Consider the following 22,382-nt stretch of genomic DNA (forward strand, 5'->3'; position numbering starts at 1 on the left):
TCATTCTTAACGCAAATGATCATTTTTAATTAATGACCAGAATCCTTTAGTTTGCCTTGCTTTAAGTTTACTTATAATTTCATAATATCAAATATTTTAGTTCTGATTTTTCCAGCCATGAAGATCAGAAATATGAGCCATAATGATTAATATTGCCACGTTTAGTTGCTCCACCTCCAGAATCATTTGTTAGTGACTGGAGGACTTTACTGAATAATTTGTTGCTTCATTGATGATGTATAAACCAAGCAAAAAGAGAGTCAGGTCAGGCTTCTTCCTTAGGACTGCTTACACTGAAAATTTTATTTAGGCTGTGATTCTTCCCTAGGTCTCCTTCCCCAGGAATCTGTGCTAAAGTTTTGGCTGAATGATTGTGAGCTTGATGTTATGTTATTCCCTGATATACGGATCCTCTATCTTTTAGGAGTAACGTCCTCTGGGTTTGGTACTGCCCTCTTAGCTCGAGAAGAATGTCTGAAATTTCTGATGAAGAAACTTTCCAAGATAGTCCGACTTACAGAATGTCAGAAAAATGAATTGAAGATTTATGATAGACTGAAGGCCAAAGAATTCACTGGGATAGATAATCTTTGGGGAATTCATCCGTTTTTTATACCCAGGGGTAAGAATGATTTAAAATAGATCATGAATACTTGACTTTTATTTTGATTTTTCAAATGTGTCATTCAAGTTTATTGATTTTTTTTTTAAATTTATTTTTATTGTAAACAATGGAATACATGTTGGTTCAGTTTGTACATGGAGTAACAGCATACCATTTGCATATTCATATATTTACATAGAGTAATGATGTTTGATTCATTCCATTATTTTTTCCTCCCACCTCTCTTTTCCCTCCATACAGTCCCTCCTTCCTCCATTCTTGTCCCCCTCCCACCCCCCATTAAGTGTCATCATCTGCTTATCAGTGAGATCATTCCTCTTTTGGATTTTTGAGATTGGCTTATCTCACTTAACATGATATTCTCCAATTTCATCCATTTGCCTGCAAATGCCATAATTTTATTATTCTTTATAGCTGAGTAATATTCCATTGTATATATATACTACAGTTTCTTTATCCATTCATCAATTGAAGGACATCTAGGTTGGTTCCATAGTCTGGCTATTGTGAATTGAGCCGCTATGAACATTGATGTGGCTGTATCTCTGTAGTGTGCTGATTTTAAGTCCTTTGGGTGTAGGCCGAGGAGTGGGATAGCGGGGTCAAATGGTAGCTCCATTCCAAGTTTTCTAAGGAATCTCCACACTGCTTTCCAGAGTGGCTGCACTAATTTGCAGTCCCACCAGCAATGTATGAGTGTACCTTTTTCCCCACATCCTCTCCAACACCTATTGTTGCTTGTATTCTTGATAATCGCCATTCTAATTGGGGTGAGATGGAATCTTAGGGTGGTTTTGATTTGCATTTCTCTTATTACTAAAGATGCTGAACATTTTTTCATATATCTGTTGATTGCTTCTACATCTTCTTCTGTGAAGTGTCTGTTCATTTCCTTAGCCCATTTGTTGATTGGGTTATTTGTATTCTTGGTGTAGAGTTTTTTGAGTTCTTTATATATTCTGGAAATTAGTGCTCTATCTGAAGTATGAGTGGCAAAGATATTCTCCCACTCTGTAGGCTCTCTGTTCCATTGCTGATAGTTTCCTTTGCTGAGAGAAAGCTATTTAGTTTGAATCTATCCCAGTTATTGATTCTTGCTTTTATTTCTTGTGCTATGGGAGTCCTGTTAAGGAAGTCTGATCCTAAGCCAACAAGGTGAAGATGTGGACCTACTTTTTCTTCTATAAGATGCAGGGTCTCTGGTCTGATTTCAAGGTCCTTGATCCATTGTGAGTTGAGTTTTGTGCAGGGTGAGAGATAGGGGTTTAGTTTCATTCTGTTGCATATGGATTTCCAGTTTTCCCAGCACCATTTGTTGAAGAGGCTATCTTTTCTCCATTGCATATTTTTGGCATCTTTGTCTAGTATGAGAAAATTGTATTTATTTGGGTTGTGTCCGTGTCCTCTATTCTGTACCATTGATCTACCTGTCTATTTTGGTGCCAATACCATGCCATTTTTGTTACTATTGCTTTGTAGTATAGTTGAAGTTCTGGTTTTGCAATACCCCCTGTTTCATTCTTCCTGCTAAGGATTGCTTTAGCTATTCTGGGTTTCTTATTCTTCCAGATGAATTTCATGATTGCTTGCTCTATTTCTGTGAGATTCATTATTGGGATTTTAATTGGAATTGCATTGAATCTGTATAGCACTTTTGGTAGTATGGCCATTTTGACAATATTAATTCTTCCTATCCAAGAACATGGGAGATCTTTCCATCTTCTAAGGTCTTCCTTAATTTCTTTCTTCAGAGTTTTGTAGTTTTCATTGTAGAGATCTTTTACCTCTTTGGTTAGATTGATGCCCAAGTATTTTATTTTTTTTGAGGCTATTGCAAATGGAGTTGTTTTCCTCATTTCCCTTTCAGCTGTTTCGTTGCTTGCATATAAAAATGCTGTAGATTTATGTGTGTTGATTTTATAGCCTGCTATTTTGCTGAATTCATTGATGAGGTCGAGAAGTTTTCTGGAGGAGGTTTTTGGATCCTCTAAATATAGAATCATGTCATCCACAAATAGGGATAGCTTAAGTTCCTCTTTTCCTATTCGTATCCCTTTAATTTCTTTAGTCTGCCTAATTGCTCTGGCTAGAGTTTCGAGGACAATGTTGAATAGAAGTGGTGAAAGAGGACATCCCTGTCTTGTTCCCGTTTTTAAAGGGAATGGTTTCAGTTTTTCTCCATTAAGAATGATGTTGGCCATGGGCTTAGCATAAATAGCCTTTACAATGTTCAGGTATGTTCCTACTATCCCTATTTTTTCTAGTGTTTTGAGCATGAAGGGGTGTTGTATTTTGTCAAATGCTCTTTCTGCGTCAATTGAAATAACCGTATGATTCTTATCCTTAAGTCTATTGACATGATGGATTACGTTTATTGATTTACGAATATTGAACCATCCTTGCATTCCAGGAATGAACCCCACTTGATCGTGGTGCACAATTTTCTTAATATGCTTTTGGATACGGTTTGCCAATATTTTGTTAAGGATCTTTGCATCTATATTCATCAAGGATATTGGTCTAAAATTTTCTTTCCTTGATGTGTCTTTTCCTGGTTTGGGTGTGAGGGTGATATTAGCTTCATAGAATGAGTTCGGTAGGGTACCCTCCTTTTCTATTCCCTGGAATACTTTGAGAAGTATTGGAATAAGTTCTTCTTTGAAGGTCTTGTAGAACTCGGCTGAGAATCCGTCTGGTCCTGGGCTTTTCTTGGATGGTAGATTTTTAATGGCTTCTTCTATTTCATTGCTTGATATTGATCTGTTTAAATCGTGTATGTCCTCCTGGTTCAGTTTGGGAGGAGCATACGTCTCTAGGAATTTGTCAATGTCTTCGGTAGTTTCTGTTTTGTTGGAATATAGATTTTCAAAGTAGCTTCTCATTATGTTCTGTATCTCAGTGGTGTCTGTCGTGATATTTCCTTGCATCATGTATTTTAGTAATTTGAGTCTTCTCTCTCCTTCTCTTTATTAGTGTGGCTAAGGGTTTATCTATTTTGTTTACTTTCTCAAAGAACCAACTTTTTGTTATGTCAATTTTTTGAATAGTTTCTTTTGTTTCAATTTCATTGATTTCAGCTCTGATTTTAATGATTTCCTGTCTTCTACTACTTTTGCTGTTATTCTGTTCTTCTTTTTCTAGGACTTTGAGCTGTAATGTTAGGTCATTTAATTGTTGACTCTTCATTCTTTTCTGGAATGCGCTCCATGCAATGAATTTTCCTCTTAGTACCGCTTTCATAGTGTCCCAGAGATTTTGATATGTTGTATCATCATTCTCATTGACCTCTAAGAATTTTTTAATCTCCTCCCTGATGTTTTTTGTTATCCATGTTTCATTCAATACCATATTATTTAGTGTCCAAGTGTTGGAGTAATTTCCTTTTTTTACTTTGTCATTGATTTCTACTCTCAGTCCATTATGATCTGATAGAACACAAGGCAGTATCTCTATTTTTTTGCATTTCCTAAGGGCTGCTTTGTGACATAACATATGGTCTATTTTCGAGAAGGTTCCATGTGCTGCTGAGAAGAAAGTGTATCAGCTCGTTGATGGATGGAATATTCTATATATCTCTATTAAGTCTAGGTTATTGATTATGTTATTGAGTTCTATGGTTTCTTTGATTGGATTTTGTTTGGAAGATCTATCTAGTGGTGACAGCGGTGCGTTAAAGTCGCCCAGAATTATTGTGTTGTGGTCTATGTGATTCTTGAAATTGAGAAGGATTTGTTTGATGTACAGGGATGCACCATTGTTTGGGGCATAAATATTTACTATCGTTATGTCTTCCTGATTTATGGTTCCCTTAAGCAGTATGAAATGTCCTTCTTTATCCCTTCTGACTAACTTTGGCTTGAAGTCCACTTTATCTGATATAAGGATGGAAACCCCCGCTTTTTTACTGAGTCCATGTGCGTGGTAGGTTTTTTCCCATCCTTTCACCTTTAGTCTGTGGATGTCTTTTTCTATGAGATGAGTCTCTTGCAGGCCGCACATTGTTGGGTCTTTCTTTTTAATCCATTCTGCCAGTCTATGTCTTTTGATTGAGGAGTTTAGGCCATTAACGTTCAGGGTTATTATTGAGAAATGATTTGTGTTCCTAGTCATTTGGCTTATTTTTGGTTTTTAAGTCGGCTTGGTTTCTCCTTTGAGTGGTTTTTCTCTAAGATTGTTCCTCCCTTTGCTGACCTCCATTGTTGTTTTTCATTTCCTCCTCATGGGATATTTTGTTGAGAACATTCTGTAGTGCAGGCTTCCTTTTGTAAATTCTTTTAACTTTTGTTTGTCATGTAAGGATTTTATTTCATCTTCAAATCTGAAGGTTAGTTTTGCTGGGTATAGGATTCTTGGTTGGCAACCATGTTCTTTCAGAGCTTGAAATATGTTGCTCCAGGCCCTTCTGGCTTTTAGAGTCTGGGTTGAGAAGTCGGCTGCTATCTGTATTGGTCTTCCCTATATATAATCTGATGCTTTTCTCTCGGGGCCTTCAAAATCCTATCTTTAATTTGAATGTTAGGCATTTTCATTATAATGTGCCTTGGTGTGGATCTGTTGTGATTCTGTGCATTTGGTGTTCTGTAAGCCTCTTGTATTTGATTTTCCATTTCACTCTTCAGGTTTGGGAAATTTTCTGATATTATTTCATTGAATAGGTTGTTCATTCCTTTGGTTTGTATCTCTGTGCCTTCCTCAATCCCAGTAATTCTTAAATTTGGTCTTTTCATGATGTCCCATAGTTCTTGGAGATTCTGTTCATGACTTCTTACCATCTTCTCTGTTTGGGCAACTTTATATTCAAGATTAAATATTTTGTCTTCATTGTCTGAGGTTCTGTCTTCCAAGTGGTCTAGTCTGTTGGTGATGCTTTCCATTGAGTTTTTTATTTGGTTTATTGTTTATCCTTCATTTCAAGGTTTTCCGTTTGTTTTTTTTTGAGAATCTCTCTTTTTTGAAATGATCTTTTGCTTCCTGCAGGTGCTCTTTCAGCTTATTGGTATTATCATTCATTGCCTCATTTGCTCTCTCATCTTATCCTTTGCTTCGCGAATCATCTTAACCATGTATAATCTGAAGTCCTTTTCTGATATTTCTTCTAACATACTGTCATTGGATTCTATTACTATCAAATTTAGATTTGTTTGGATCATTTTCTTCCCTTGTTTTTTCATGTTGTTCATGTATCTTCCCCTCTAGCAGTGCAGATCTGGGGTATTGCAGATTTCCCCCTATAGGCTTATAGTGGCCCTATAGGTTTCCAAAACCCTTTCTTTAAGGAGAGATCAATATTAGCAGTGCCCAAATCAGACACTATGCAATCCTAGACCAAATAGCCCCTGACAATAAGCTTCAAGCCTCCAGCAGGCATCTCAGGATGGGATTTGCCCCACCCGAAGATCGGAGCTCCGTCTTCCAGGATTATCCAAGATGGCCGCTCTGACTTTGATATGTGTTGGCAAATGGGGAGTTGCAGCTCAGGGGTGGATGTGGTTAGCTGGAGGTCCTGGAGACGGGATGCAGTTGGTCCAGCAGGGGTCCTGGGCGTCCGGTGTGTTTGGTGTGGTTATGGGATCCTGGAGGCTGGGTGCAATCAGTCGGTCTGGGTTCCCAGTGATAGGGCTCAGTCAGTTGGTCTGGAGGTCCTGGCAGCAGGGAGCAGTCAGTTGATGTAAGGGCCCCAGAGACAGGGAGTGGTCGATCGGGCTGAGGGATCCTGGAGATGGGGCTCAGTCAGTTCGGCCAGGGGTCCTACGGGGCCTGGCTTTTGTCTCAAAATGGCGGCAGCCACGTGTAATCAAACTTGCAGGTACTGTGACAGTGAACTTCCAGGCGACAGCAGGCAGCTGGTGCTCCACTGGCACTCTGTGGTCAGTCTGCTGGCAGCTGTCGGACGATTGGGAGGTGAACCTCAAGCGTTGGGTGATGGATAGGGGTAAGGTAGGCGATGGACAGGCAAGAGGCAGGCAAATGGCGGATGATAGACGCCTGACAGTGAGCAATCTGCTCTCAAAAATGGCATCGATATGCTGGCAGATTGCACGTCATCACAGCAGACAAATGGGGTAAACACCAGGGGATCGATAAGCAGCCTCAAGTTTATTTTTGAACTAGTATTGAAGTTTGAATCTGATGTGGTATAACTAATCGTCTGAGTGGTTCAAAATATGTAACTGGTATGTAAAAGGAGGAGGAAGTGTAGACTTAACCTTATGAGTACATTGTTTTGTAAAAATGAACTTCTTTATTAGTCAATGCCCATTATTTGAATGTTCCTATTATAAAGCTCTAAATTCCTCATTAGTAAACTCGTAAGTGTCCTACAAGGGCCTATTAGCTCATAATATTTCTTAACTGTAGAGCTCATTACCTTTTACAAAAATAGTTTTGTGAAGCCTTGAGTGCTAGCATTGTATCTTTCTTCTTCCTGTCCTTAGCATCTGCCATGTAGCCTCACATAGGCACTCAAAATTATCTGTTGACTGAGCTAATGAGTGAATGAATGATTACTTGGAAAATTCAGTTACCTGGTTTAAGTTCTGATCCTGACTCTCCTTGTAACTAGGTTACCCCTACCAAATATTTACTTTGTGTGTGTGTGTGTGTGTGTGTGTGTGTGTGTGGAGGGCGGGGGTTTCTGGAGTTGAACCCAGGGTCTTGTGCATACTATTAAGCAGGTGTTCTCCATCACCTGAACTCTACCCCCATTCTTCTACCAAATATTTAAATGAGGCAATTAGATTACATATCTTCTAAAGCATTCTTAATTTTTTAGATTTTTGCTTCCATAGCAGAGTTCTCTGTTTTCTAGTTCCTACCTTCCTCTCTACAGTAGTAATTGTTGAGTGCTGAAATATATAGGGGGACAGTGGCAATATGCTGATGTTCTGTGGTAAACTCAACTTCCTGGCCTTATGGAACCTTTTCTAGGAGTTCCAGTTTTCTTTAATAGTACCCTCTTCATCCCTGATGGACATTCATGATTAACCATTAGTTCCCTTTCATAAGCCACTGTCATAGTATTCTGTGCTTCTATGGAAGAGCTACATATGCCAGTGGCCTAAGACTGGGGTGGCCTATCCTTTTGCTTGCAAAAGTGAGGAAATGGATGTTTCCCTTGTACCATTTCTTCCAAATGTGTACCAAAAGACACAAATATTAAGCCCTGAAGGTCTACTATTAGTCCTGAAGTTCAATTAACTTATAGGTTGAGAGCATGTTCTGAATTAACTTTTGGTGGTCTAAAAACCTTAGAACCATGTGGCTTACACTGGGCCTTTAGGAAAATAGCTATTTATAAAAGTGAATTGTATAAATATAGGTAGTATTTGGGGTGTAGGTTTGTAGAGGGAGAGAGGTTTCTAGTTGGACCCATATACATGTATGTGTAGAGGACATGGAGAGATGGTATGTAGTAAATATAGTTGAAAAAGTTTGCTCCTGGTTTCTCCTGTGAAGCATTTTTTGAATACAAAAATGGGGAAATGTTGAAATCGGAGCTATTCTTTTCATTAGAGATGACACTTCACTAACTGTCCTACTGGTTGGATCCTTAAAATCTTGAATTGATGTGTGTATAGGATTTGGTTATATACAGCTTATATGTGACTTTGCTTTTCTTCCCTTAAGGACCTGTCCTGCACAGGAACAATATTGCTGACTATGCACTCAGTGCAGGCACCACAGCTATGAATGCCCAGAGGCTCTTAAGAGCTACCAAATTGAATAAACCCATTCTGCTGGAGGGCTCTCCTGGTGTTGGCAAGACAAGTTTGGTGGGAGCATTAGCAAAGGCTTCAGGAAATACCCTTGTTCGAATCAACTTGTCAGAGCAGACGGTAAGCTTAGTAGGTGTAGGATAGGTATAGATAATAATATCTCTATTTGTAGAGTTTTCTAATCAAAAATGATTATGACATTGTTAATACCCCACATATTTCTTACAGTGAAAATCTTAGCAACATGACCTTCCAAACTAAGTCTGCTTCTGGATTTATTACTAGCCACACCTGCAATATTAGTCTCTTTTAATTAGATGTTTTAGTTTCATTCTCTTTTGAGAGAGAAGTACTCACTTTGGTATTCAATGTATTATATAATCCCTCATAAGTTTTTGTTTTTCTAAAAAAACTTGGCAGAAAGAAAATGACTTTTAAATAATCCTTTGAAAGTCTGGGACAGAGGTGACAAATTGTAAGGGACTGGGAACAGGCCTGGGCATTGTTATTATTTTTTCTTTTAAAGTTTATCAACTAATTTGCAAGAACACACAATTACTAATCTAAGCATCTGTTTAATTAATTAATACCTGGAGCATCACGATGAGAAGGTGCTTGGAGTGTGTTTGGGCTTCTGGTAAAGAGTACTAGGAATGGTTAGTTTTATCTTGGCTATAAGTAGAAAAAGTAATAACACATGCAGAAGTATTCATCATTTCGGTTTTAGGGACTTAAGATCTAGGTTTTTTTGTTTGCTTGTTTGTTTTATAAAGTAATGTTGGCTTTTCTACTTTTCTTCTCTCTCTCCAAGGATATCACAGACCTGTTTGGAGGAGATCTACCTGTTGAGGGTGGCAAGGGAGGAGAGTTTGCCTGGTGTGATGGCCCCTTGCTGGCAGCTTTGAAGGCAGGCCATTGGGTTGTGTTGGATGAAGTAAGTGTCTTGCCATCAAGCTTTAGATGGGATCACATATGTGGGGAGTGTTCCTTTTATTGGTAGTTTTAGGGCATTTATTAGCAGATAAACACGCTGATGGCTAGTAGAGGAAGAAATCTAAGGAATTATCCTCCATGGTTTATTTTAAGAATCAGGTCACCAGGGGTGGTGGAACACACCTGTAAATCCCAGCAGTTTGGGAGACTGAGGCAGGATTGCAGACTTAAAACCATGCTCAGCAATTTAGTAAGGCTATAAGCAACCTAGTGAGATCCTGCCCCCCCCCCCCAAAAAAAAAAAAAGGCCTTGGAATGTATCTCAATGGTTATGTCCCTTTGGGTTGGATCCCTGACACCCCGTGCCTAAAAAAAATATATATATCTATATATCCATCAGAATAAAGAACATATCATGAGGCAAGATGCGTACTGAATCTTTCGTGTCTGAGAAAGATAAGGAGTTGGGTCTGTTTGGGATGTATGTTAATTCAGGAAAAGGCTAGGCATATTTGTGGAGCTAAAATGATTAGAGTGATATAAGGAGTGCAGAAAAAAACTGGACATGGGCCCCAGCTGGTTCTTTTTTTTTTTTGTTTTGTCATTTCTTTTGTTTTTGTGCTAGGGGTTTAACCCAGGGGCACTTTACCACTGAGCTACATTCCCAGTCCTTTTTTGTCTTTTATTTTGGGACAGGGTCTTGCTAAATTGCTGAGGATCTTGCTGAATTGCTAAGCCTGGCCTCAAACTTATAATCCTCCTACCTCAGCCTTCTGAGTTGCTGGGATCTCCCCAGCTGATTCTCTAGACTTATACCCATCTGGGTCTACACATCAGAGAAAGTGCTATGCAGTCCCGTCTGCTGAGCTGCTGCCTGCCAGTCTTGGGGAAATATCAGGAGAGAGAAGTTTTTTACACATGCTTTTGGAAAAGGTGTCTAGCCAGGAAAAGGGAAAAGTTTACTTTAAAGCTGAAGGCTGCTGACCTTCAAGTTGGGATAAAGTGCACAAATTCAAAAGCAGTTATATACTTGGGATATGCAGAGGAGTTTGCACTTTGTAGTGCTCATGTAAACACAACAGATGAAATTTTAATATGTTATAGCCTGATACTTTATTTTGTTGATTTGCATTTTCCCAATTGACTTTTTCTGTTTCCTAAAATCCTTCCATGTCTCACATCTTGGGGATCTGAACCACAACATCTGAAGACTTCCAATTAGCTCTTTTCCTTTCTTGCATGAGAACTCCCTGTAATTGTTTACAAAACTGTTGGTAAAAATTTTGTAGATCCACTTTATGTTGTTTATATCCTGACTTTTGAAATCCATTTAAAGATGTTAATAATTTGAATTAGGAAAGTGCGTTAGTAGATATCAATCCTACCTATTAGTCTATAATTAGTGTTAAATTTCTAAAAACCCAGAGTATTAAAATGAAATACCTGTATTGGCAAGTTTTTTTGTAAGTTATTATTTACAGAATAGGGCAGTATGTAATAGAAACAATTTAATGTTAGAAAGTTTTTAACATATTTAGTTCAAGTGGAACATTTAATTAATTGTCTCATACGTATGTAAAATAAAGAACAATAGAGTAAATATGTATCACCCCATGGTTTGGCTTAAGAGCTTCCATTCCTGAATTTACCACTATTTTACTTTGTTATTCTTTTAATTTTGTTAGTTATACAGAATATACGATGAAACAAATACGTGCACTTTCTTTTCCATATAGCTTAACCTGGCTTCACAGTCTGTATTGGAAGGACTCAATGCTTGTTTCGATCATCGAGGAGAAATCTTTGTGCCTGAGTTAGGAATGAGTTTTCAAGTACAACATGAAAAGACGAAGATTTTTGGGTGTCAAAATCCTTTTAGACAAGGAGGTGGGAGAAAGGGCTTACCCAGGTCTTTCCTGAACAGATTCACTCAGGTAAGATTTGCTATTGCTTAGGAATCAGAGATAGATAAGACTGCTGATAAGTAGCTGTTAGGATGTTTCATTGTACAAATGAGAGAAAATCAGTGTAATGATCCTCTTTTCTTGTCTTTATGTGATGAATATTACTGTGACTGTTTCCCATCATCACTTCTCTCCTGTTTTTTTTTTTGTTTCATTTTGTTTTGTTGTACTGGGGATTGAACCCAGAAGCATTTTACCACTGAACTATAACCCCGGTCTTTTTTTTTTTTTTTTTTTTTTTTTGAGATAGGGTTTCACTAAGTTGCTGAGGCTGATGGTGAACTTGCCATCCTCCTGCCTCAGCCTACTGAGTTACTTTGATTTATAGGCTTGCATGCCAGCACACCTGGCCCCTGTGCTGGTTTGAATCATTTTGTCCTAATACCTTGAAGACTTGGTGTGTTGTCATTTGGAGGAGAGTGAGGTCACCAATCTTCAGGACTCTATTACTACCCTCAGGGTTGGAGACCTGTCTTTGACCTTTTCAAGTGTCTATGTGTGTATTAATACATTTAAGCAAATTTTATAGTGAAAGTAATATATTTGAAGTAAAAAAGGAACAGATATCTGCCATGAATAATAAAAATCCAGTATCCCCCAAGTCAGCCTTATTAACATTCTAATATCTTTTGTCTTTATTCCTGTTTACAAATGGGTATGCTTATGTATATACATATACATACATATATATATTTACTTGTTTCAATAACTGTTTGTAGAGTTGACTAATTTAGAGGTTTTGAAATGTCTCCCTGTTAGCTTTCCTTAATGTCCCTATCCCTCTGATTAAGAATTTGCTGAGTATCTTAACATTTATTATGGAAAATTCTCATGCATATTGAAAAGCTGAACAAATTTTCTAATATACATTCTTATACCCAATATCCAGAATTTTTTTGTTTGTTTTTTGTTTTGTTTGTTTTGTTTTGTTTTGCAGTGCTGGGGATTTAACCCAGGGCCTTGTGCTTGCAAGGCAGGCACTCTACCAACTGAGCTCTATCCCCAGCCCTATCCAGAATTTTGAAAGAATTTTAAATTATACATACAAAAAGTTTTTTAAAACAAATAGTTTAAAAAATAAATTGCATGTTTTTCCCTTGAATTTACTAGCAGATCTTAAAAACAAAACATGTTTCTCTGTACTTCGAATATTTGATTCTTAAAATGCAATAATAGAATTTCTTAAACTGAAGTTTATATAATTATGTGTAACCATAATATTATATATGATCATATACATATATTTAATATATATGAATAAAATACCTGGTGTTAAATAAAGACTTCACATAACATGTGTAAAGAGAAACTGGCATTTCTTTATGTTACTTTTTGGATTTTATAGGTCTTTGTGGATCCCCTTTCAGTAATTGACATGGAGTTCATTGCCAGTACTTTGTTCCCAGCGATTGACAGAAATATTGTTAAAAAAATGGTAGCTTTCAATAACCAAGTAAGTACCTACTTGTATTAATCTGTGTTTCCTGGCTGTATTTAAACCAGCATTTTTCAGTATGGGTTCTACCAAAATTACCAGTCTCTCTGAATAAAATAAATCCTACAAGTTTCTAGTAGAAGGCAACCTACTCATTGAGGGATATGGTAACTTAGCTCTGTATTGTAAATGCCAATATTAATGCCGTTAGAATATTTCTGGCATTTGGAAGTCTGGGTTAGGAGAAGGACGCATCAGAATCAAGGCTATTAATTTCTATTTCGGATCACTTATACATTTCTAGTATTTAATACATTTGATGGTACTTAATGCAATGCAGGACATTTTTCTCAATAAAGATATTTTATTTCTAGATTGATCATGAAGTGACTATTGAGAGGAAATGGGGGCAAAAAGGAGGACCCTGGGAATTCAACCTCCGGGACCTTTTCCGCTGGTGTCAGTTGATGCTTGTTGATCAGTCTCCTGGCTGTTATGATCCTGGTCAGCATATGTTTTTAGTCTATGGTCAAAGAATGAGAACCAGGGAAGACAAAGAAATGGTAAGTTTCATTTCTTCTGAATGATTTATTTGGTATTCTTTATGCTATTAATACCAAACCTAGTAAGCTGCTTGGAAATTTAGAAGTCGTGGAAACAGGTGAAACATTCCCTTATGGTAGTGTAGTTTGCTCTGGAGGATACAATTTGCTTGTCCATCTAAATCCCTATGGTCACAAGTCTTCTGAAAACAGGATTGCCCTCTAGTAATAAAAACCTAGGTCTTCATCATCTTTCCTGGCATAAAGGTGAGAAGCAGGAGAAGATGGCTGATGCCGGGCAGAGAGTATAAATAATTGTGAAGAGAAGATATTCTGTATCTAAATGAAAAGAAAAGTACTATTTATACATAAAATGTAACACAATTCCCAGTTTAGGGACCTGTAGCTATATGTGCTTTTTGAGGGGCAGGGGAGAGTATGAGTCTCAATATGTTGCCCTGACTGATTTCAAACTTTTGGCTCAAGTGATCCTCCCACCTCAGCCTCCTGAGTAGCTGAGACTACAGGCCATGCCACGGTGTTTAGCCTGTGTTGGTTTTGATTTGTGGCATTTAGTCTTAATTCACTGAATACTCATAATATTTGCAGGCAGGAAGCACTGATATGACCTCTTACAGGTGAGGATCCAAGGCTCCATGCCATGCATTCTCATAGATAGCAGAACCAGCCCTCTAGACCTTCTCCACTTTGACTACTGTTCCTTTCTGTTAAACCTCACTGTTTAAAAACAAATGAATTGATGCACAACTCCGTGTGTTAGATAAGCAGTAACTGGTGGAAGCATGAAGGTATTGCCAGCTGGTAGCACATATAACTGTCATACCCCTTCATTCTGCTTCTTAGATCCCCTTTTAGGTGGTATTCAGAGTTCAGCCAAATGCTGACTACTCATTTATTAACCTACAAGTGTCTTTCAGTCATTAGATTAGGAGAAAATGTTCAGCTATTATTTTTTTAAACAGCTCTATTAATACATAATCCATATTTCATCATCTAGTATTTTAATTTTTCATTCGTTTATTAGTTATACAGATTAAATGTTCCTAATCTGAAAATTAGCATTTGACATCTAAAATGCTTCCAAACTTGAAACTTTTGTAGCATTGATAGGATACCAAAAGTGGAAAATTCCAGGATATGTGTTTAAGGTATATATGAAACATAAGTAAATGTTGTTTTTAGACTCGAGTCACATCCCCAAAACATGTCATTATGTTGCCAAAAGCTTGGTCCTTGTCCCTGATGCCAATCCAATAATGAGGACACAGTTCTGAGGGAAAGGAAAAAGAAGGTTTTTTGCTTTTCTGATAAAGGAGAAATACAGGGCACTCCTGTACCAGAGCCTGTGATTCTACCCATCAACAGGAACTGGGGGGGAGGGGGGGGTAATAGAGGTGATTCAAAGGCTACATTCCACATGTTCTCTGTTGGAGTTGTAATTTACTTGTTAATTTGGAAGATAGTCATTTCTGAGATGTTCTAATGCCATTCCCAAAGTCTGGGTTACATCTTTCCTATGATGGATGTATACTCAAGGACAGATAAATCTGCCTAAAGTGGGGAAGAAAGATAATCCTGTTTTTGCTGAGATTAGGGAGGAGGAGAGATTAGGGAGGAGCAGGGAGAGAGGAAGAGAAAGAAACATGTCCATTTTAAAAATAATTTGCAGTGGCAGAGCAACAAGGGTTATATTCAAAGCATCAAGTGGACCACTGTTGCAATTATGTATGTAGAAATATTCCAAAATGCAAAAAATTAGAAATTTTAAAAATTAGAGAAATTGTGAATACTTCTGGTCTGAAGCATTTTGGATAATGACACTCAAACCTATAGTGTATTAATTATAATTATGATGTCAGCCAGCTTTCTAGTGATTTATGATAGTCAAGATCACCAGTGAGTCACTGTGGTATGTGGAAAGTTTCTGTACTCCTCTAACTAAATAGGCGTTTTCTGAGGAAAGAAAAGATTAGGAAAAATAAAAATAAAAAGTATAATCTCGGGGGCACGGCTAGTGGCCAAATAAAATCAGACAGAAAGCGGCAGAGCAAGCTTTATTGGAATTTGGCTCTAGGGCAAAATTATCAGCCCCCAGGGCTGAGCAGGGAGGTCAGGGTAGGGAGCCGGAGAAAATCGCACATGGCCTGACTGCCTAGGGTCTTATAGGCCGGAATGGGCAGGGGTCCTGCTGAGTGACAGGTGGAGGGAAGGGTCAGTGGAGTTTTGATTGGTTGCCATGTGGCGGCGCTGCCCTTTGCCTCAGTTGCTCGCTCTCCCTCATGTTAGTTGCTCAAATTCTGACCTAACAAAAATAGGCTGTCAAAGTTGGAAGGGCCCAAGGGAATTGAATCTGGTTTTCTAAAACAAATCAGCTAGATTGCAAATTTGTAATTTTAACCCTCTGGCAGAACATCAGGGAGAGAAGATTATGTGCTTTAAAAACACTCTTCTTCCCCAGTGCTTTTAGTTCTTTTAAATAGACCCATAAATAGTTAACAGGAAGTTTTCTAACAGCTTTACTGTTAGGGGAGAGATCACTAAATGTAAATAATTGGTTAGAGGAACAACTGTGATTGTCACATAGTCTACATAAGTATTTGGAGTGATTACATGATGATTTTGGAGTCAGACTGGGCTTAGATTTAAAATTAGTTAACAGCCATGGGCAAATAGTATGACTCTTTTAAGCCCCATTATTTTCTGTCTATAGAATGGAAATGATAGCTCTTTTGCATGGCTATAAGGATCAAAAGTAATCTCTCAAAAGTCCTAATATATAATTCAGTGTGTGATACACAGTTGGTGATCAGTAAATAGTTATTATTCTTCATAATCTTTTTTTTTTTTTTTGGCGGTACTGGGGATTAAACCCAGGGCCTTGTGCTTGTGAGGCAAACACTCTACCAACGAGCCATATCCCCAGCCCCATAATCTTTGTATTACTCTTCTCATTTCTCTTTTTAGATATTTTGAATAATGAAATCAATTTTTTTTTTCTCTTTTGGTCTCTAGATTTGCCATGGTTCATGTCTTCATTTTAATTTATGGTTTATTTTCACTGGATTCTCAAATAGTTTGGGATTATGTGATTACTCTGTACTCAAGCTTACTTTTATTCCAAAGAATTAAGTAAATTCAACCTATCCTTTTTGTAAGAGGATATTCAAAAGGATAAGGAGATTGTGGCTAATGTTCTCTGAATATAGTGACTTTAATCACTATGCTTTTTTCTGGAAATATTTCAGAAGGTGTGCATAAGAATTTGGTGGAGTGATTTGTGTCTTGATTGTATCATCTTCCTTTAGGTCATTACCGTTTTCAAGAATGTGTTTGGTTCAAATTCGAAACCATACATGGGAACCAGATTATTTCATATTACTCCCTATGATGTGCAGGTGAGGAAATAAGGATAACTCTTAGTCTTTTACAATTTTCTATGTTTTTTCTATTCCCACTACCATGTTTGCTTGTGATGTGTCATTGGCGTGTTTTTTCAGCTGGGCTACTCAGTCCTTTCCCGTGGCAGCTACGCTCCTCACCCATCCTGCCGGCCCCTTTCACTCCTGCACCAATCATTCCAGTCCCTGGAGTCTATCATGAAATGTGTGCAGATGAGTTGGATGGTCATCCTTGTGGGGCCAGCCTCTGTAGGCAAGAGCAGCTTGGTCCAGCTTTTGGCACAACTTACTGGCCACACATTAAAGATCATGGCTATGAACAGTGCAATGGATACTACTGAGCTTCTGGGTGGATTTGAGCAGGTAACTTGTCTGCCTTTACATTGTAAGGCAAAACATAAAGCTCTATGGATTGATTAAGGGTCTTCTGTGTTAGTGATGACTATGGATAACAGTATCCTCTGACTCTGATCAGTGCCTACCATGAGTTCATGTGCTCTGGAAATTGCAGGTTGATCTCATACGACCTTGGAGGCAGCTGCTGGAGAAAGTAGAGGGTACTTTAAGGGCACTCTTAAGGGATTGCCTCCTTATCAGTGCCGAGGATGCAGAAGTAGTACTGCGAGCATGGAGCCATTTCCTTTTGACTTACAAACCCAAGTGTCTTGGAGAAGATGGTCAAAGCATCACAATGGAAATTGTCAATAAACTGGAAGCAGTATTACTGCTTATGCAGAGACTGAATAATAAAATCAACTCATACCCCAAGGCAGGTATGTATATTTGGATGTGCATATATTGCCTATATTGTATCCATTTATGGAAATATAGTTGTGAATGTCATGCTTATATTTTTAATTAATGATTAACAATTAAAACTTCTTAAAAATTCTAATGAAACTGAGATAACATTCTAAATTGGTGATACTAAAAAAAGCAAACAGGAAAATGATTGCTTATCAAGCTTTGTAGCTCGTTTGGTATATATTAAGGTATAATGTTTGGTTACTTGTGAAGTGTTTATTTTTTGGTTTTATTATTTTATTTTTTACATAATTGTAATTTCTCAAGAACTTAGGCATTTTAAACTGAAAGGGAGTCTGGGTTGATAGGGTGTGTATAAGAAGAAGAAAAATGTCATTTCTATATGATATATTGTTAACATGGAAACTTAAATCTCTCCTTTTGTGGTAGTACTTTTTTGGTGGTGATGAGTATTCCCTAAGGGAGATTTAAACGTAAAGGCCTATGAATTGGTTTGTCATTAGATTGTCATTCTTTATTTCCATAAACTGCTTGAAACTGAAGAGTTAATTCCTTAGGGATAAAGAAATCAAACTTTCCACTTCTAGCTCTCTACTATTGTAAATAAGGGTGTGATTTTACTGTTGAGTGAACTCTTGATTCAAGGCCACTATTTGAATTGGAAAATCTTTACACATTCACCTAAATTAATTATTAAAGGATATTTAGTGGAGTCATATGTCACTTTATATATTTTTAAAAAATAAGAATATTATAAAATTTAGCACTGAGAACAATTTATATTGATTATTATACATTATACAGAAAATGTGTGTGTGTGTGTGTACTTTTAATCCTCACAATTAAAGTATGTTATAGGAAGGATTACCTCCAATCATAGATGAAGAAAAGAATGCTCATTGAGGTAAATAAACAGCCCAAGGTCTTATGATTAGACTAGATTTTAAATCCAGGTTTTGCAGTATAAAGCCATGAATCTAGTAATATATATTTCTTTCGTAAGGCAGTTTAAAACTAGATACCTAGGATGAGTTTTCATAACTTCAGTATTTTTTAATTCATATTGAGATATTAATTTCTTAGGGATATTAATAGAGTAAAAAGGTTGAATTTAAAATAGTTGTTCTCTTATTTTTCGTTAAAAATATTTTTCTTCATTTTTAACTTTATATATTTTAATGTGTTGTCATTTGAGTGCATGTGTGGTACTGGGGATTGAACCCAGGAACATACTACCACAGAGTTATATTCCTAGTCCTTTATTAGAAAAAATTATTTGGAACTGTATTTCACTGAGTTGCCCAGGCTGACTTCAAACTTGTGATCCTCTTGTCTCATCCTCCCAAGTCACTGGGATTTAGGTTTGTGCCATCATGGCCAGCTTTATTTTAATGTTTTTATGATGAACCTTTATGGCTTTTAGAGTATAATTCTCATTATGTTCCTAATTTTATTTTAAATCCTTTTGGATAATGGACATGTTTCTAATTGCTGTATCAATGTCTTTATTCTATTTAATTTAATTTATGGGTTTGTTCTGTTGGCTGCTTTTCTCCTGTTTATGGGCCATATTTTCATTGTTCCTTGTGTGTCTAGTAGTTTTGGCCGGATGCTAGACATTGTGAATTTAAGTTGCTGAGTACTGCATTTTGTTACAATCTTTAAAGATTCTTGGGCTTTTCTTTGTGTAAGTTGCTTATGGATCATTTTGGTCCTTTCAGGATTGCTTTTAAGCTTTTTAAAGGTAGGGTCTAGGGTAGCCTTTCCTCTCGGACTGGATCACCCCACACCTGAGGCCTGTGCCTGCACATCGCAACTGAATATCCTGTACATATATTGAGGTCTCTGCTTTGACCAGTGAAGTGGATTGATACCCTGTGTGATCTCTGGGAATTGTTCAGCTCACATCTCCCCAGTAATTGTCTTTCCCTTGGAAGTTTTTGCTGTCTTTATGGAGCTTCACGCTTTACATGTACATGCAGTTAGTTATTTAGTCAAAAAGGCCCTCATACAGATTTTTGGAGCTCTTTATTTCAGTAGGTCCCCCCTCTCACATATTCTCTTTCTAGTTGCCATGGTCTGTCCTCAACTTAGTGAGGCCTCTGGGGTGCTTTCCTAGCATACATGAGGTCCTGGGTTCAATCTGAAGCACAAACAATTTCCAGGCAGAAATCCAGGCCAATTATATGGCTTAACCTTATTTTTTTTCTCCTTTCCCCCAGATGTCACAGGTGTTTTGCTGCATGTATTGTCCAATATCTAAAAGCAGTTGCTTCCTATATTTTCCTCAATTTCAAGATTTTTACAGTGAGAACTTAAGTTCAAGTATGTTCATGACTTGAATTAGGAATCCAACATACATTATCTCTTGATGAAAATGGATCATAAAACCATATCTAAAAAGATCAGTCAAAAAATTTCCAGGGGCTATTTAAATTGTAGAGTATTTTGCAAATAAATACCAGTTGTTACTATAATTGTATTATATGACCATTATAAAGGAAATCCAGTTTAATGACTTCAGTTGTACTTTACCAACTTAAAGCACTTTTGTATAGTAGTATAATATGGCAGTAGGTTAGAGAACTTATCCTCTTTCTGCCATTTGAGAAATTATGATTATAAAGAAAAATTATTTCACGATCACCAACAGTCAACTTTGAGTACATAGGCACTAATTCAGAAAACCACTGAAAGTTTTCCATCCCAAAACTAATTTTCTTACCTGTAAAATCCTATTCATCATTCTGTTATGAATCATTAAAAATTTTGAGATTGAAGTCAGGGCATTGCATATGGTAGGCAAGTTTTGTTTCTAAGTTATATCCCCAGTTTGGTCTTTCTTTTAATAAATCTTAGTTTGAAGTTTATTTTTCTGTTTTTGTTTTGCTTTGGTTTGAAATTAAGTGCTGTGGATATTGATCTTGCCTGTGACATTTCAGAATTTGCCAAACTTGTGGAAGATTTCAGAAGTTTTGGGGTGAAGCTTATGCAGTCAACCAGTGGCCATAGCCATGGCACATTTGAATGGGTTGACAGCATGTTAGTTCGGGCTCTGAAGTCTGGAGACTGGCTTCTCATGGACAATGTTAACTTCTGCAAGTAAGAACCTTACCCCCAATCATGAATAGCCCTGATTGAAACTTGGGATATGCATATCAAAATAGAAAGCAAGATGGAAACTCTGTTTTTGATCCATTGTTTTTCTTAACTAGAAATGCATCTTCAGCCATATTTTGTAGACTTCCCCCATGGCAAATAATAGTATTTGGTCACTAAACACGTGAAGTAAAGATTAACAAAATTAAATTGCTTTTCCATATAAACCTCTTTTTTTTTTTTTTTTTTTTTGTACCAGGGATTTAATCCAATTTTACCACTGAGCCACATCCCCAGCCCTTCCTATTTATTTATTTTTAATAAGTTTATTTTTTTTTTTTTTTTTTTTTTTTTTTTTTTAATGTGGTGCTGAGGATCAAGCCCAGTGCCTCATAAGCTACGCAAGTGCTCTACCACTGACCACAACCCCAAGCCCCTTTTTATTTTTTGAGACAGGGTCTCCCTAAGTTGCTGAGACTGGCTTAGAATTTGCTATCCTCCTGCCTCAGCCTCTGGAGTGCTGGGATTATAGGTGTGCACCACCACGTCTGGCTTCTGTTAGGACCAGTCTTAAATGCAGGTTTTTGAAACACAGCTATCTGACATAGCTGCAGGCATTCAGTAAATGTACACTGGTTCAATTTGTCATTTTTGATCCTACAATAAGGAAAAGAACAAATGTGAAACAACTGTACATATACAGTTAGCAAAACAGAAACTGTCCTGAAGCTTTTCTTTTTGTTTTTGTTTTGTTTTGGTTTTTGTGGTGCTGGGGATTGAACCTGGCACCTTGCACATGCTAGGCAAGCATTCACCACTGAACCGCATCCCTAACCCTTCTCCTAAAGCTTTTTTCTAAATGTTTCAGGTTGAAATCCAGCTACCTTTAAGTGGATTTGATAATATTGGGATAGAGGAAGAGAAAGGCTAGAATAGCACAGGGTACTTTCTATCATTTTCCTTAATTTCACTAATTATTCTTCAAATGTTTTATTTAGTATGACTGAGGCTCTAGGCTATGTGCCTTAGAGAATAAGAAGGGAAATCTGTGGGAAATCTACATTTGAGAGTTCTGTATAGGAAGTGATCCCTACTAAAAGGAATATATGGGTCAGAAGCAACTGGAGGCCTGTGTATGTGTCTACCATCTGAGTTCTTTCTGTGCAGCCCATCAGTGCTGGATCGTTTGAATGCTTTGCTTGAACCTGGAGGTGTCCTCACCATTAGTGAAAGAGGAATGATAGATGGATCCACTCCAACAATAACACCCAATCCCAATTTCAGGTATTTGTATCTCTTATTTTTCTGCCTAAGAATCTGACAGTCTTGGTAGCAGAGGTAGACCTTGAGTAGGATCTCCTTATATATTATATTTACACACTGAGTTATGAGGAAGGTCATTCATTCATTCATTCTGTTGAAACAAGTATTTATTGAGTCTGCTGTTTGCCAGGCACTACTAGTCTCTGGAGGCACAGCAGTAAATGAGAGGTGAAGTCCTTCCCTTGGGTTGGTGAAGGGTCCTTTTGCAGTAGTCCAGGCAGGAGATATCATGGCTTAGACGAGGGTAATCAGATGAGTTAGATTTATGAGTTGAGAAAAAAAAGCAATGATGGCACTTAAGTTTTATTTTGTGTAATTGGGTGAATGAGGGTGCTTCATTGAGAAAGGGAATACTGACTGACAAAGGAGCAGGTTTGGTATGGGAAGGGAATCAGCTGTTCTGTTTTGGATATAAGTGAGATGACAGATGGCTCGATGGGATATTGATGGACATTGAATATAAAAAATTATTATAGAAGAACACAAAGTTCCTTTTTCTATTCTTTATGAGTTAGAATTATGAATTTTCATTGCCCAATTTGGAAAATATCTGAAATTAAGA

General features: G+C 37.3%; 1 protein-coding gene across 1 annotated transcript in view; it reads left to right on the plus strand.

Annotated features, from left to right (window-relative positions):
* Nucleotides 1-22,382, plus strand: part of MDN1 (midasin AAA ATPase 1) — a 166,378-nt gene that overhangs the window by 82,534 nt on the left and 61,462 nt on the right. Inside the window, exons 35-45 of the mRNA XM_079146702.1 lie at nucleotides 425-622; nucleotides 8,252-8,460; nucleotides 9,152-9,274; nucleotides 11,010-11,207; nucleotides 12,583-12,690; nucleotides 13,047-13,235; nucleotides 16,541-16,630; nucleotides 16,733-16,996; nucleotides 17,145-17,406; nucleotides 20,341-20,500; nucleotides 21,665-21,781. Of these exons, the coding sequence (XP_079002828.1) occupies nucleotides 425-622; nucleotides 8,252-8,460; nucleotides 9,152-9,274; nucleotides 11,010-11,207; nucleotides 12,583-12,690; nucleotides 13,047-13,235; nucleotides 16,541-16,630; nucleotides 16,733-16,996; nucleotides 17,145-17,406; nucleotides 20,341-20,500; nucleotides 21,665-21,781 (1,918 nt within the window). The remainder of the gene's footprint in view (nucleotides 1-424; nucleotides 623-8,251; nucleotides 8,461-9,151; nucleotides 9,275-11,009; nucleotides 11,208-12,582; nucleotides 12,691-13,046; nucleotides 13,236-16,540; nucleotides 16,631-16,732; nucleotides 16,997-17,144; nucleotides 17,407-20,340; nucleotides 20,501-21,664; nucleotides 21,782-22,382) is intronic.

The sequence above is a fragment of the Sciurus vulgaris genome, assembly GCF_902686455.1.
Source record: "Sciurus vulgaris genome assembly, chromosome: 7".
In the NCBI taxonomy this organism is placed as follows: Eukaryota; Metazoa; Chordata; class Mammalia; order Rodentia; family Sciuridae; genus Sciurus; species Sciurus vulgaris.